This window comes from Panthera tigris, chromosome C2 (genome assembly GCF_018350195.1).
Source record: "Panthera tigris isolate Pti1 chromosome C2, P.tigris_Pti1_mat1.1, whole genome shotgun sequence".
Classification (NCBI taxonomy): Eukaryota; Metazoa; Chordata; class Mammalia; order Carnivora; family Felidae; genus Panthera; species Panthera tigris.
The window spans coordinates 25,355,471-25,370,602 of record NC_056668.1 but is presented as its reverse complement, the minus strand read 5'-3'; the positions used below and the strand labels follow the sequence as shown (position 1 = coordinate 25,370,602).

General features: G+C 36.9%; 1 protein-coding gene across 1 annotated transcript in view; it reads right to left on the bottom strand.

Moving 5' to 3' along the window:
* TMPRSS15 (transmembrane serine protease 15) overlaps positions 1-15,132 on the bottom strand; it is a 125,976-nt gene that overhangs the window by 1,023 nt on the left and 109,821 nt on the right. Inside the window, exons 22-24 of the mRNA XM_042956532.1 lie at positions 9,237-9,418; positions 7,878-7,973; positions 4,247-4,386 (exon numbers count right to left, since the gene is read on the bottom strand). Coding sequence (XP_042812466.1) covers positions 4,247-4,386; positions 7,878-7,973; positions 9,237-9,418 — 418 coding nt within the window. The remainder of the gene's footprint in view (positions 1-4,246; positions 4,387-7,877; positions 7,974-9,236; positions 9,419-15,132) is intronic.

Here is a 15,132-nt window from a genome sequence, read left to right as displayed (position 1 = left end):
TTAGAGGTAAGTGATGAATCACTAAATTCTACTCCTGAAACTGATATTACACTATATGTTAATGAACTGGAATTTAAATAAAAACATGAAACAACAAAAAAAAAATAAAACCAAAAAGAAGTATGTTCTAAGTATTAGGGGTGACTTTGCAGAAAAGGCACTTATTACACACATTGTGTGTTTACAGAAACTAAAACTCACACATGAAGTTGATTTTAGTTCTTTCGGGTAGCATTAACTTTTGGGCATTAGACACCATCCGAATTGAAAAAAATCTTAACATTTCAACTGAAATTGGCCTGTCTATGATATAACCTGTAGTGATAGGCACACATATTTTCGTAAGAGATTTTAACTGATGAGTTGTTTTTAATTTTTGAAAATCTTAATTATAGCAGTTTCTAATAGAGTTAATTACATATATTTGATTTGCACATGAATATTTGTGTGTAATGCAAAAGAACATGATACAAACACATAGTGCCATTATTTAATGATGGAATTGACAAATATCTCTCTTATACTAATTGTGTAATACTTTTAATCTTTTCTTATATTTAATATTTTCTTATATGAAGGAATTAAAGCCTTGTGTACTTTGGTTGCAATCATTGGTGCAATAGTTCATCCCAAGTTTGTCTTAAACATTTTCCTGAGAGACTTTTTGCCTGAATCTTTATTGTCTTTGGGATCATATTTAAGGGGAAAAAATGCAGCATGTGGTGTATAAAAGCACCTTTTCTTGCTTGGGTACAGAGGAACATAAATTGTACTGGCAAACACAGGTTACCTCTTTTCTAGATGTAACAAATGTGTTCAAACTGTTGGAAGGCCGGGACTGGGGGTTTTATTTCTGTACCCTAAGCCCTTAGTTTATAATATGGGTCCAGAAATAATTATGGAACGATTAAGGATAAATACAGGCTCCAAGTTGTATGTAACTTAGAAATTATTAAAAAATAAACTTTAACAGTCTGGATATTTTTTAAAGGAGTCATTTAGTTTTCTTCATATTTTCTAATATATCTTAATTTTGAAAAAGACAATAGAATCTAGACCTTGATTCCATGAACACGGATTTTAAATCTCCCAACATGTCAGTTGGAGGTTATTTCCAATGAAGATATTTCCTTCTTCTACTGAGAGATAAGTATGTACTTAAAAAATACGAGTGACTGTCCAGAAAATAAAGCGTTAACCTAAAATTTATGTTTCTATACCAGTGGTTTTAGTATGCTAAAACACGCATTGCTGGGCCCCAGTTTCGAGTTGCTGATTCAGCAGGTCTGTGCTGGGGCCTGAGAATTGGCACCTAGAGCAGGCTCTCAGGTGATTCTGATCTGCTGGATTGGAAGCTGTGCTTTGAAAACCCCTGGTATATGGGGTTCAGTGGGTTAAGCGGCCAACTTTGGCTCAGGTCATGATCTCATGGTTCACGAGTTTGAGCCCCATGCCGGGCTCTGTGATGACAGCTCAGAGCCTGGAGCCTGCTTCAGATTCTGTGCCCCCCCCAGGGGGCTCTCTGCCCCTCCCCAGCTCGTGGTCTCTCTCTCTCTTAAAAAATATACATTAAAAAGAAAAAGAAAACCACTGGTACAGAATAAGGCTCTACATAGCAAAATGAGTTTGCTCTTTGTGTCATTCACTTAGTTTTATATAGAGAGGACCTCTACAGCCACTTGTGGTGCCTTAAAATCCAGACATCTGCCCCCAAAACACAGCCCTTGGTAAGCCAGAAGATATTTGAGAATATATGGAGGACTAATAAGGCAAATTCTTTGCAACTATAGGGGGAAAATAATGCTTCGTAGAGCTTATTCTAGTGATATATCAGTAATGGCATATTCATAATTTTAGTGTATTCTCATTGTTAAAAAAACTTAATGTTTACTATTTATTTTTTGAGAGAAAGACAGAGTGTGAGTGGGGGAGGGGCAGAGAGAGAGGGAGACACAGACTCAGAAGCAGGCTCTAGGCTCTGAGCTGTCAGCACAGAGCCCCATGCGAGACTCGAACCCACAGACCGCAAGATCATGACCTGAGCCAAAGTCAGATGCTTAACTGACTGAGCCACCCAGGTGCCCTACTGTGTTCTTATTTAGTTAGTTAATCCTCTTGTATAACATAGTATTAAAGTTGAACAAAGAAAATCATGTGACCCTCTAGACTACTGATTACTCAATCACGATACCATGTTACACAAGACATTTCCCTGTGTGGGAGCTTCCTTACTTGCTAATGAACAACATACTTAGACTCCCTAGAAATCAGAGCCAAATATAAGGTTTCAGAGATTTGGCATGAGTTACTGACTTAATGTAACACTAATATCAGTAGCATCGGCAGCCTTATTTTCTACCCGGTGCATGAGGCTCCTGCCACACAGCCCCCATTAACTGTAATTGACGTTGTACAGCTGATTTCCCTCCTGAATGATAATTCTATAAATCTCCCTCTAAGTGGCAATATATCTTACCTTTGCACACTTTTCATTTTAAAACGAATAAGATCCAGAGATAAATTTTAAACAAGAAGAAAGCTATCCTATCTGGCTTGAATTTGCGAGTGTTCATGCAAGCAGAATAAATGTAAAACCAAGCTGAAAGTTTAACGTGATTTGAGACACAGACTTAACTATATAGATACATATAAGATATATATAAAGATATATATAAAGATAAAGAAGATATATATAAAGATTCATCTGCTTAAGTGTATGTGAAAAAAGTCTTGTATCAAGTCGAATTATGGGTGACATATGTGTGTTAATATCTGTAACAAGTTGTTTACACTTTAACAAAGTGAAAAATTTTCTCATGGTATAAATTACTATGTTTGCATTTGTATATTATTCATTTCCTCAATACTGCTATCAGGTTTAATCTAATTCAGTAAATGTTAATGCATCAATCTTATTAATTTTCAAATACAAAAAAAATGCCAGAAACTTTATTTACAAAGTCTTATAATGAAAATTGTTAATATTTTTGAGTGCTTACTTAAATGCCTTATATGTGTTACCTCATTTTTAAACCTCTAAATAAAACTTAAGTGACTTGCCCAAAGTCTCACCCATAAGTATTAAGGCAAGGGTGAAAAATAAGTGTAATCTGAGCACAGAATCTACGCTCTTCGTGACTACTTCATGCTGCACCTAAAAATTAATAATTGTTCTAAAATCTCACAGAATTTACTTTTTATTTGTTGAGTGCATGTGGATTGCATGGTGCTAACAGATAGCTACATTATTTCTAGGTGGTAAGATGTTTTTGCCCTCAATGAGGGTAGCTTGTGGGTAGAAGTTTCTCTGATGGTCACACAAGTCAAAAGCTATGGATACTTCAAATATATTGCCGTGTTGGCATTCAGTGAGTTCATGTTATTACATCTCTAAAATGGCATGTAAATGATAAGATGAAAATTCTACCATAGGTGTTCCAGATCCAGAGTTATGCCAGGCTGTTGAGTAAGTTCTATTTTTTAACCTTCCTACAAGTGGTTAGCTGCAAACTGGCTCTAGCCAGTTTATCCAGGTTGGTTCTTGTGCAGAAATTATTTCTTGCCACTGGAGGGGCGTCTGGGTGGCTCAGTCGGTTAAGCATCCGAATTTTCATTTCACTCAGGTTATGATCTCTCCGTTTGTGAGTTTGAGCCCCATGTTGGGCTCCACACTGATACTGTGGAGCCTGCCTGTGATTCTCTCTCCCTCTCTCTCTGCCCCTCCCCTGCTCATGCTCTCTGTCTCTCAAAATAAATAAACCTAAAAAATTTGATTGTTACAAAAAAAAATTATTTTTTGTCATTGGACCTTTGGCCCATATTCAAAAACAAAAGTTGAAAATTAGAAGCCATTAGGTGATATTGGCCTTCAGATTTACTTTTTGTTTGTTTTAAGTTTGTATAGGGTTTTAAAGAATTAGAATTTGATTTAGCTAAGATGTATACTCTTCAGGTCAACAGTGGGCCCAGCACTACATATTTGACCTATCTCACATGTTCAAATTTTATGCCTCGTCTCTAAAGACTCTATCCGATTTTAAATACTTGTTTAAAAATTAGTTTTATTTGTAATGCTCACATCCACCCAGAAGTTCTATGCTAGTAGGCCACAAATAAAAAACAAAAAGTCACAGTTTCGTAAAAGAAGAAATGACGATTTTTTTATTCCCTAATCATTGTGAAGCAATCAAATGATTACATAGCAATGCTTTCTGGAAAGGTAGGATGAGCAGTTTTACATATTTACCTGACAAGAATCTATTCCTCCTTCTTCGTAGCCTGCACATACCATATTTTCTGTAATGTTATATTCTGGCATCTGTTGCTGGCATTTCTCGTTTGATAGAAGAGGAACATTAGCTTCTTGTAATATGTTTGCAGTAGGACCTGTTCAAAATGGTAATGCAGCCAGCCAGTCAGAAGTGATCGACATGCATCACTGAATGAGCCACCATCAGTCTTATTTATTCCAACAGTTCACTCTCATTATCGAGTACTGTGTGTATATATAATGGAACTAAATGCTAAACCTTAGTATTTTAAAGCACATAATAAAGCCCATCTGTGGATCTTGCCAAATGGATAACAGTAAAGTACTTCTTTAGTGCCCAAGGGCTAGCAGGAATGGTGGATTGGACTAGACAGTCTTTAGGCATTTTCAGTATTTGTAAACGGTTACAGTATTGCTCATGGGGAAAAAAAGCCCACCAACACAAAACGTTTCATTTACGGAAATTAGCAACAACTCAGAAATCCAGGAGGCTTTTCATTTGGCACCTGAAGAGGTGCTCCCTCATAATGGCATTCAGCAACTTGGTGATGCTATGTGAATGAGCAGGTGCACACCGAGCAAAAGACAAAGCTCAAATGAGCTGTGCCCTGGTCTAAGGGCAATCAGCTTGTCATCCATGTGCAGGTGAAGAGAAAGGAGGCGTTTTGTAACAGAGTGTATTTCCATGCTTTTTATAAAATGACTCATCTATTGCAAGCATGGATCTCTGTTTACTGAAATACTACTCCCAAGAGGGATGTGAAACAAGCAGGTGTCTGTCTAGTGCCTCAGAAAAGGCACATGGTAAGCACTTTCTACTAATTAGCAATTCTATTTGGTTCCTCAAGAAATGCAGAAGGTTGATGATAACTTAGTGCATATGACAGCTAAATGTATGTGACTTCATATGTTGCAGTAAATGTTGCTGCAAAAATGTATGTGATTTCATTTCCAGCTAAGTTTAATCCACACACTAAAAAGACAGGAAACAAGTGTGTGTGTGTGTGTGTGTGTGTGTGTGTATGACTCAGTGGTGTGTTTAATGTTTAATAACTGGTTTCAAGAAAAAAATCCCCGATACGTATCATTTGCCTGATGTAAACACTCCAACCATGGCCAATTTCAAGGTACCAGCATGACAGTGAACAGGAGTTGGGAGAAGATATGCACAAATGGCAATTTCCGGCTGGTGCCGGTGACTCCAACAGCATACCGCTGGTTGACTTTTGAAGTCTGACAATGGGTTTTGAAAGGTGAAGATGGAGAGGCACCTGGGTGGCTCAGTCGGTTAAGTGTCCGACTCTTGATGTTGGCTCAGGTCATGATCTCATGGTTTATGAACATGGAGCACTGTGTGGTCAAGCCCCGTGTTCTGGGCTCTGCACTAACAGCACAGAGCCTGCTTGGGATTCTCTCTCCTGTTCTCTCATTCCTTACCCTGCCTGCTCTCGCTCTCTCTTTCTTTAAAAAAATTTTTTTTAAATGTTTATTTATTTTTGAGACAGAGAGAGACAGAGTGTGAGTAGAGGAGGGGCAGAGAGAGAAGGAGACACAGAATCTGAGGCTCCAGGCTCCGAACTGTCAACACAGAGCCTGAGGCAGAACTTGAACTCACAAACCACGAGACCGTGACCTGAGCTGAAGTCGGATGCTTAACCGACTGAGGTGACCCAGGCGTTCCCCTCTCTCTCTCTTTCAAATAAACATTTAAAAAATTAGTAAAAGAGGTGAATATGGAGGAGGAAATTCAGCATCTCAAAGCCATTCATTCATTGAGGATGGACCAGTAGTTTTTATTGTAAACTATTATAAAGTCCAAGGCAATTTTGCTACTTGTCAAGGAACAAAAAATGGTTAGGTCTAGGACAAACTCTTCGGTAAAGAAAAATTTGAGCAGTATTTTTATATTTAATATTTATTTGCCAACGTGAATTGCCATTAGGATAATTAAGAATGCACACAAAAAGATATACATAAAAATATCAGTAAAGTTATTTTAAGTTTACTAATTGCCTTAATTTAGTCAACTAGTATCATTTCATTTCTTCCTAGTAAAGCAATGTTCATGGTTTTCCTAGATGATTAGTGTAATATATTCAAAAGGTGGAGGGGAACTGGGTTTTACACAACTAGGTATCTGGAAATCATAAGGCAAAATTCATAAAATTCATTAAAATTTCCATTACCCAGGAAGTATTTAATTATGACCTGACCATTTATTCCTAAATGAAACTGATCGCAGATGCAGATTTCCCTTGGCTCCATACCACTCTTAGCGACATTTTTAAGCCAATTAAATGCGTATCTTTAGTAACAATAAATAAATGAGTCAAGTTTACTCAGCTCTTAAAAGAAATACCCATTTCCTATGGAATAAAGAGTCTTAAACTTTGTTAGTGGATAATTTGTTTTTGAAGAGTCTACATCATGGTCATAAATGTCTTTTAGTTTGAAGTCTGATAGAGAAAATATCTATCTAGGAATCATTTTTACTCTGTAGCTTTCAAATTTAATAAATCATGGCATTTTTCAAGTGGAGGAAATACAAGAATATACAGTCTTTGACTTCAATATACTTTATGGACAGAAGACATGAGGCATTTCAGCAACATAATGTAATTACAGTGGAGAACCTTTGTCGAAATCATTAGGCAAAGATTTGACTTAGAACATCATCCTTTCTTTTACAAGGAATATGGGAATTTTAACTCTGGATGCTTTGCTTCTGGTATCTGCATCTCTCCACACGATTCTGTGGCTTTTCATCTTGTACAGTTAAGATTTTTAAATATCTTGGCCACGATCTGTTGGGACTCAAGAGGCCTAGTTCTTCCACCAGAGTATATAGTGCCTTTCCTTTTTGCTTAATATTTAATAAGTTGCCAAAATTCTGTTCTAGATGGAATAACTCCTATTAGGAATCCAAAAGCAACATGCCTTGTAGTTACATTTAGAGAGAATAAAGTACTGGAATGTTTAAAAAGATATGTTCAGTTAGTTTTAATATGCATTTTTTCTGTGTTTGGAAAACATCTTATTAAATAATGCTAACAAATCAATTTATAGTCTTCAGTGTAAGATTTATGCCACATCTGAATCTGCTCATCAGTAGAGTGAGTCAGAATGTTGAAAGGGATTCTTTTCTCATTTCTTAGGAAATGTGAGTATGAGGCCTTTATGTGATAAATGAAGATAGTTTTATTGATTTGGAAAATGAAACAGGTAATAATTTGGCTTTTGATCAGACTTTATCTATGTGATTTACAAAAATAAATTTTATAACCTTTGTAATATTCATTTAAATAGATGTATCTTTTCTCTTTATCAGAGTATTTATAATACTTAAATTACATACTAAGTTTGGGGAATGCTTAAACTCTCTTCCAAAAAATATCATAGTTTTATAATATGTTCTACACAACCTGGATTAAAATATATATATATATATACAAATACACACCATATGAATATAAACCTGACAGTGCTTTTAAGAGCTATTGCAAAACTTGTTCTAAGAGTTGCAAAAAATATTGAAAATATTCACAGGATAGTGCAATAGCATACTTCTTAGTAGTGACATTTTCTTTTTATTGAGTCTGATAATTACCTTGATGTATAAGCCTCCCCCAGCCAGCAATGGAACAAATTCTTCCTGGAGGAAAAACGTGATTTTCTTCCAGTAAACAAATAGGTTGTATATAATCTGGAAAAATAGAATAAGAACAGACACACATGCATTTCTAACAGATTTTAAAAATCAATTATTTTCAGCACGTTATCTAAAAAACCTGTATTTTTGTTTTTGTTGCTTAAACATTTTTTAGACATCAATTGCTTGAACATTTTTTGGACATCAATCTTAGGGGAGAGAGGCATCTCCAGGAGGCTCTCTTTGATAATGGACTAGGTATCACTAGTGGTCTTTTGGGATCTTTTTCTACATTGTATCCTAATTGCTCTTTAATAATGTAAACAAGGTCTTAGTTCTAGAGTTGATCATTTATATTTGATTTTAAGTAATCATGCTATTTACAGTGTCAGTTCTGTAAAAATCTTGGTATGGCTCTTCTTTAGGGTCAATTAAGACACTTGGACAAATGTTCTGATTTTCCCCAGTTATCTCCACATTTAAAAAAGCTTTTAGGTGATTGTTTTACAGGGTACTTATGGAAGCATTAGCATTGGTCACTGACTTTTAAAGCCCCTTTCCAACAATTTACAAGCTGCCTGACATTTATTAAGCACCCACTACATGTAAGACCCAGGGCAGACACAAAAATAAGATATGGTGCTTACCTTCAAGGACAGGGCTACATAATTAATAGTCTGCCTTTAATAAGTGCTCTAACGTGTGTGTAGACCAAATTCCAAAAGAGCACAGAAATGGTAGCACTTTCTCTTCACTGGGGGTTGGAAAAGTCTTTGGAGTAAAGGATGGAGTTGAGCAGAACCCTTCGTGTAAAGTTCACTGCCTCAGATGATTTCTAGCATGTTATCTAGGTATTTGGAGGAAGTCTTCCAGCTGCCACTCTATTAATATTGTTAAAACTCCTTTAAAATCTTCATTCTATGGATATTTTAATTTTTACTCACTTTACTCTTAGTTCTTCTCTGTTTGTCCTACACTGCCCTTTGTGGTAGATGGACCTGCCTTTCTTTGAGAAATACAGAAGGCATGCATTGTAATGACCTATTTTCTCCCAGCTGCTCCTTTGAGTTTACTATTACAGAGAGCTTGGAATGTTTTATTCTGCTGGCCAACTTTCTAGAAAGTTGGATTTAGACACCTTGATGAAGATAATTGAATATGTTCCACTCCATTCCCCAATTCCATTTAAGTTATAATGACTTCTATAACAAATTATCCAACTTTTATGCACTATTAATTCATTGGTACTAATAATATTTCAAATCTAACTTTGAATGCATTTGGCCAGATAAGATGACTAAAACTGATTTCTTTTACCTGTGTAGTTCACTTTAAAATCCAGATGCATCATGGCGATGTCACTGTCCTTTATTCGTTTATTGTAATGTGGGTTTATGACAATTTGATCTATCAACCGAGTTACTATGTGAGGAGAAGTCAGATTCGATGTCATCTGCAGTCCTAGGATTGCTTTCCACTTAGATGGCTCAACATTTCTCCTGAAGATTGTGAAAAAGACATATAAGGAACTTTCCATCCACCACAGTTACTTTCTACAGATCTTCGTAGTAGGTATTTCAGAACTATGTGTGCCCATCCTAAAATATGCTTGAATTTCTCTGAACCAGTCTTTAAAAACATTCCTTTAACTTTTATTCTTCTGATCAGATCATAGAAAGAACCTCAGTTAGTGCTAATTTCTATCACTTATCTTAAATCATCTCGATCTCTAGCTCGATTGTGGTTCTCAACTTCAGTTTCACAATAGAATCACCTGGAGTATTTTTAAATAACACTGTCGCCTGCTTCCCTTTCTCTATCTCTGATTTTATGAGTCTAGAATGGAGAGAGGGCTTTAAAAATATATATTATTTTTACATTAAATCTCTAAGTTTATCCTAACATATGGCCACGTTTGGGAACCACGCCTTAGATCACATTCCATTGTAGAGATTGCATCTTGGTCCAGGGTTTCATCAGGCAACCACAACAGCTATGGTAGTAAGGGAAAGGGGTTTCAGGAGAACTCTCCTGTTTAGCGGCTCACTGAATTTACACACAGTTAAAATCAGCAAATAAAAGCTATTGTGATGCTTACAATCTAACCTAAAAATTTGAGTAATTTTCATATGCAACAAAGTTGAAAAATTTTCCATACGTAATGTCCTTTAATAGTGTATTGGTCAAGGCTAACATTTGTGTTATATGCAGATGAAGTTACAGTTCGAAAGTGTGAAGGGACTTCTAAATGTGCTTTTGGCCTGCAACATCTTCACACCAAGAAACTACTAGTGAATAGCTGGAATTAAGCCATTTAAGCCATATTCACAATGAAGTCAAAATTCAGTAACTGCAATTTTAGCAGAGCTAGTGATTTAATTCTTCATAGTTACAAGTGCCTCGTTTAATGTGGCATTTCAACTGTTAGAATCACTTACAAATCACTTACAAATCACTTACAAATACACAAAGGGCATGAAGTTATTTCAAGTCCGTTTGTTCACCTTTTTACCTGTCTATTCATTATTTTGTTTAAATTAAACAAAGGATCATGTTTGATTAAGTCACAGTCATCAGTAAAGCCAATGAATGCCCAAGCATCCAGGCGACATCCACGGATAACCACACTGCATTAAAATCAGAGATAACTTGCTCACATACTTTATAGCAATAGCCTAACACCCATTTATGGACAACTTATTTTGTGCCAAGGCCAGTGCCCTGTACTTCGCATCAACTCTTTTCATTTTTGCTTCAGTGCTATGGATTTTACAACGAGAACAAACTGGGTACTGACAATTTACGTGGTGGGGCAGAAACTTGAACTGGGGCTGTCTGACCTCAGAGGTTGCATCTGCACCAGCATACTGGGGTGCCTCCAGTGGCCATGGGTAGGGTTCTGTGGGCAGGGTTGAGAACATGAAGGGAGGGTTGGGAGAGAGATAGGATCTGCCACTGAATTATCTGGGCTCAGGTAGGGAGGATGTGTCTGCTCTTAGGGGCTGGTGATAGCTCCTTATGTGCCCAGATGCCGGGACAGGAGGGTATTATGGTGCTGTAGAGGCCCTGTTTGCTTGTCAAGAGGGCTTTTTGATTCTTCCTGTCTGGGTCAGAGGAATCATCAGTACTGACTGGACTGGCCAAACTGGACACATTGATGTTTTCAGACATTCTGCCTGCATGCACTCCCACTGTACCCTGGGACTCCTCTGCCCACACTGGCCTACTCAAAGACGGGATAGAATGAAATCTCTTTCCTGGTGTCCTATCTCTAAACTTCTTGCTGTATCACATATTTAAACATGTTTCCTAAAGCTCAGCTGGTCATGGGTGTCTCTTGATTAGTATACCTGTTACGGTTGATGGGTAACAGGTAGCTACTCTTTTTTAAGAATTGTGTTTTTTATTAAACATTTAATATATACCTAATATTTACAAAAAATTGATTTTACAATTACCACACCATGTTTCTTACTTTACCTTCAATTATATCTACTTATACGCTTTACATTTTACATTATCATTATATTTTACATAAACAATGTGTAATATTAATATTTCATATCATAAATAATATTAATCACATTAATGGTATCATGTTGAAAAAATAACTATCAAAATCTGCTCAAAAGGCGTATGAGCCCATTACAGAGGTTCAATTTTAAAGTTGCCAGAATGTATTTATTTTCAAAAATGATAGGATTGTCTTCTTAAGTGCTTTCTACATATTTTATCTTCAGCAAAACTTACATGGAAGTTCAGACAGATAATGCAGTTATTCGCTATAGGTTTAACTCAATGATAAAATAATGCAGTTCCGTAGCTAACCTCCTCTTTTTTTTTTCTTTTTTTTTTTTTTTATTTATTTTTTATTTTTTTTTATTTTTTAATATATGAAATTTACTGTCAAATTGGTTTCCATACAACACCCAGTGCTCATCCCAAAAGGTGCCCTCCTCAATACCCATCACCCACCCTGCCCTCCCTCCCACCCCCCATCAACCCTCAGTTTGTTCTCAGTTTTTAACAGTCTCTAATGCTTTGGCTCTCTCCCACTCTAACCTCTTTTTTTTTTTTTTTTTTTCCTTCCCCTCCCCCATGGGTTTCTGTTATGTTTCTCAGGATCCACATAAGAGTGAAACCATATGGTATCTGTCTTTCTCTGTATGGCTTATTTCACTTAGCATCACACTCTCCAGTTCCATCCATGTTGCTACAAAAGGCCATATTTCATTTTTTCTCATTGCCACGTAGTATTCCATTGTGTATATAAACCACAATTTCTTTATCCATTCATCAGTTGATGGACATTTAGGCTCTTTCCATAATTTGGCTATTGTTGAGAGTGCCGATATAAACATTGGGGTACAGGTGCCCCTATGCATCAGTACTCCTGTATCCCTTGGATAAATTCCTAGCAGTGCTATTGCTGGGTCATAGGGTAGGTCTATTTTTAATTTTCTGAGGAACCTCCACACTGTTTTCCAGAGCGGCTGCACCAATTTGCATTCCCACCAACAGTGCAAGAGGGTTCCTGTTTCTCCACATCCTCTCCAGCATCTATAGTCTCCTGATTTCTTCATTTTGGCCACTCTGACTGGCGTGAGGTGGTATCTGAGTGTGGTTTTGATTTGTATTTCCCTGATAAGGAGCGACGTTGAACATCTTTTCATGTGCCTGTTGGCCATCCGGATGTCTTCTTTAGAGAAGTGTCTATTCATGTTTTCTGCCCATTTCTTCACTGGGTTATTTGTTTTTCGGGTGTGGAGTTTGATGAGCTCTTTATAGATTTTGGATACTAGCCCTTTGTCCGATGTGTCATTTGCAAATATCTTTTCCCATTCCGTTGGTTGCCTTTTAGTTTTGTTGGTTGTTTCCTTTGCTGTGCAGAAGCTTTTTATCTTCATAAGGTCCCAGTAATTCACTTTTGCTTTTAATTCCCTTGCCTTTGGGGATGTGCCGAGTAAGAGATTGCTACGGCTGAGGTCAGAGAGGTCTTTTCCTGCTTTCTCCTCTAAGGTTTTGATGGTTTCCTGTCTCACATTCAGGTCCTTTATCCATTTTGAGTTTATTTTTGTGAATGGTGTGAGAAAGTGGTCTAGTTTCAACCTTCTGCATGTTGCTGTCCAGTTCTCCCAGCACCATTTGTTAAAGAGACTGTCTTTTTTCCATTGGATGTTCTTTCCTGCTTTGTCAAAGATGAGTTGGCCATACGTTTGTGGGTCTAGTTCTGGGGTTTCTATTCTATTCCATTGGTCTATGTGTCTGTTTTTATGCCAATACCATGCTGTCTTGATGATGACAGCTTTGTAGTAGAGGCTAAAGTCTGGGATTGTGATGCCTCCTGCTTTGGTCTTCTTCTTCAAAATTACTTTGGCTATTCGGGGCCTTTTGTGGTTCCATATGAATTTTAGGATTGCTTGTTCTAGTTTCGAGAAGAATGCTGGTGCAATTTTGATTGGGATTGCATTGAATGTGTAGATAGCTTTGGGTAGTATTGACATTTTGACAATATTTATTCTTCCAATCCATGAGCAGGGAATGTCTTTCCATTTCTTTATATCTTCTTCAATTACCTGCATAAGCTTTCTATAGTTTTCAGCATACAGATCTTTTACATCTTTGGTTAGATTTATTCCTAGGTATTTTATGCTTCTTGGTGCAATTGTGAATGGGATCAGTTTCTTCATTTGTCTTTCTGTTGCTTCATTGTTAGTGTATAAGAATGCAACTGATTTCTGCACGTTGATTTTGTATCCTGCAACTTTGCTGAATTCATGTATCAGTTCTAGCAGACTTTTGGTGGAGTCTATCGGATTTTCCATGTATAATATCATGTCATCTGCAAAAAGCGAAAGCTTGACTTCATCTTTGCCAATTTTGATGCCTTTGATTTCCTTTTGTTGTCTGATTGCTGATGCTAGAACTTCCAGCACTATATTAAACAGCAGCGGTGACAGTGGGCATCCCTGTCGTGTTCCTGATCTCAGGGAAAAAGCTCTCAGTTTTTCCCCGTTGAGGATGATGTTAGCTGTGGGCTTTTCATAAATGGCCTTTATGATCTTTAAGTATGTTCCTTCTATCCCGACTTTCTCAAGGGTTTTTATTAAGAAAGGTGCTGGATTTTGTCAAAGGCCTTTTCTGCATCGATTGACAGGATCATATGGTTCTTCTCTTTTTTTTTGTTAATGTGATGTATCACGTTGATCGATTTGCGAATGTTGAACCAGCCCTGCATCCCAGGAATGAATCCCACTTGATCATGGTGAATAATTCTTTTTATATGCTGTTGAATTCGATTAGCTAGTATCTTATTAAGAATTTTTGCATCCATATTCATCAGGGATATTGGCCTGTAGTTCTCTTTTTTTACTGGGTCTCTGTCTGGTTTAGGAATCAAAGTAATACTGGCTTCATAGAATGAGTCTGGAAGTTTTCCTTCCCTTTCTATTTCTTGGAATAGCTTGAGAAGGATAGGTATTATCTCTGCTTTAAATGTCTGGTAGAACTCCCCTGGGAAGCCATCTGGTCCTGGACTCTTATTTGTTGGGAGATTTTTGATAACCGATTCAATTTCTTCGCTGGTTATGGGTCTGTTCAAGCTTTCTATTTCCTCCTGATTGAGTTTTGGAAGAGTGTGGGTGTTTAGAAATTTGTCCATTTCTTCCAGGTTGTCCAATTTGCTGGCATATAATTTTTCATAGTATTCCCTGATAATTGTTTGTATCTCTGAGGGATTGGTTGTAATCATTCCATTTTCATTCATGATTTTATCTATTTGGGTCATCTCCCTTTTCTTTTTGAGAAGCCTGGCTAGAGGTTTGTCAATTTTGTTTATTTTTTCAAAAAACCAACTCTTGGTTTCGTTGATCTGCTCTACAGTTTTTTTAGATTCTATATTGTTTATTTCTGCTCTGATCTTTATTATTTCTCTTCTTCTGCTGGGTTTAGGCTGCCTTTGCTGTTCTGCTTCTATTTCCTTTAGGTGTGCTGTTAGATTTTGTATTTGGGATTTTTCTTGTTTCTTGAGATAGGCCTGGATTGCAATGTATTTTCCTCTCAGGACTGCCTTTGCTGCATCCCAAAGCGTTTGGATTGTTGTATTTTCATTTTCGTTTGTTTCCATATATGTTTTAATTTCTTCTCTAATTGCCTGGTTGACCCACTCATTCGTTAGTAGGGTGTTCTTTAACCTCCATGCTTTTGGAGGTTT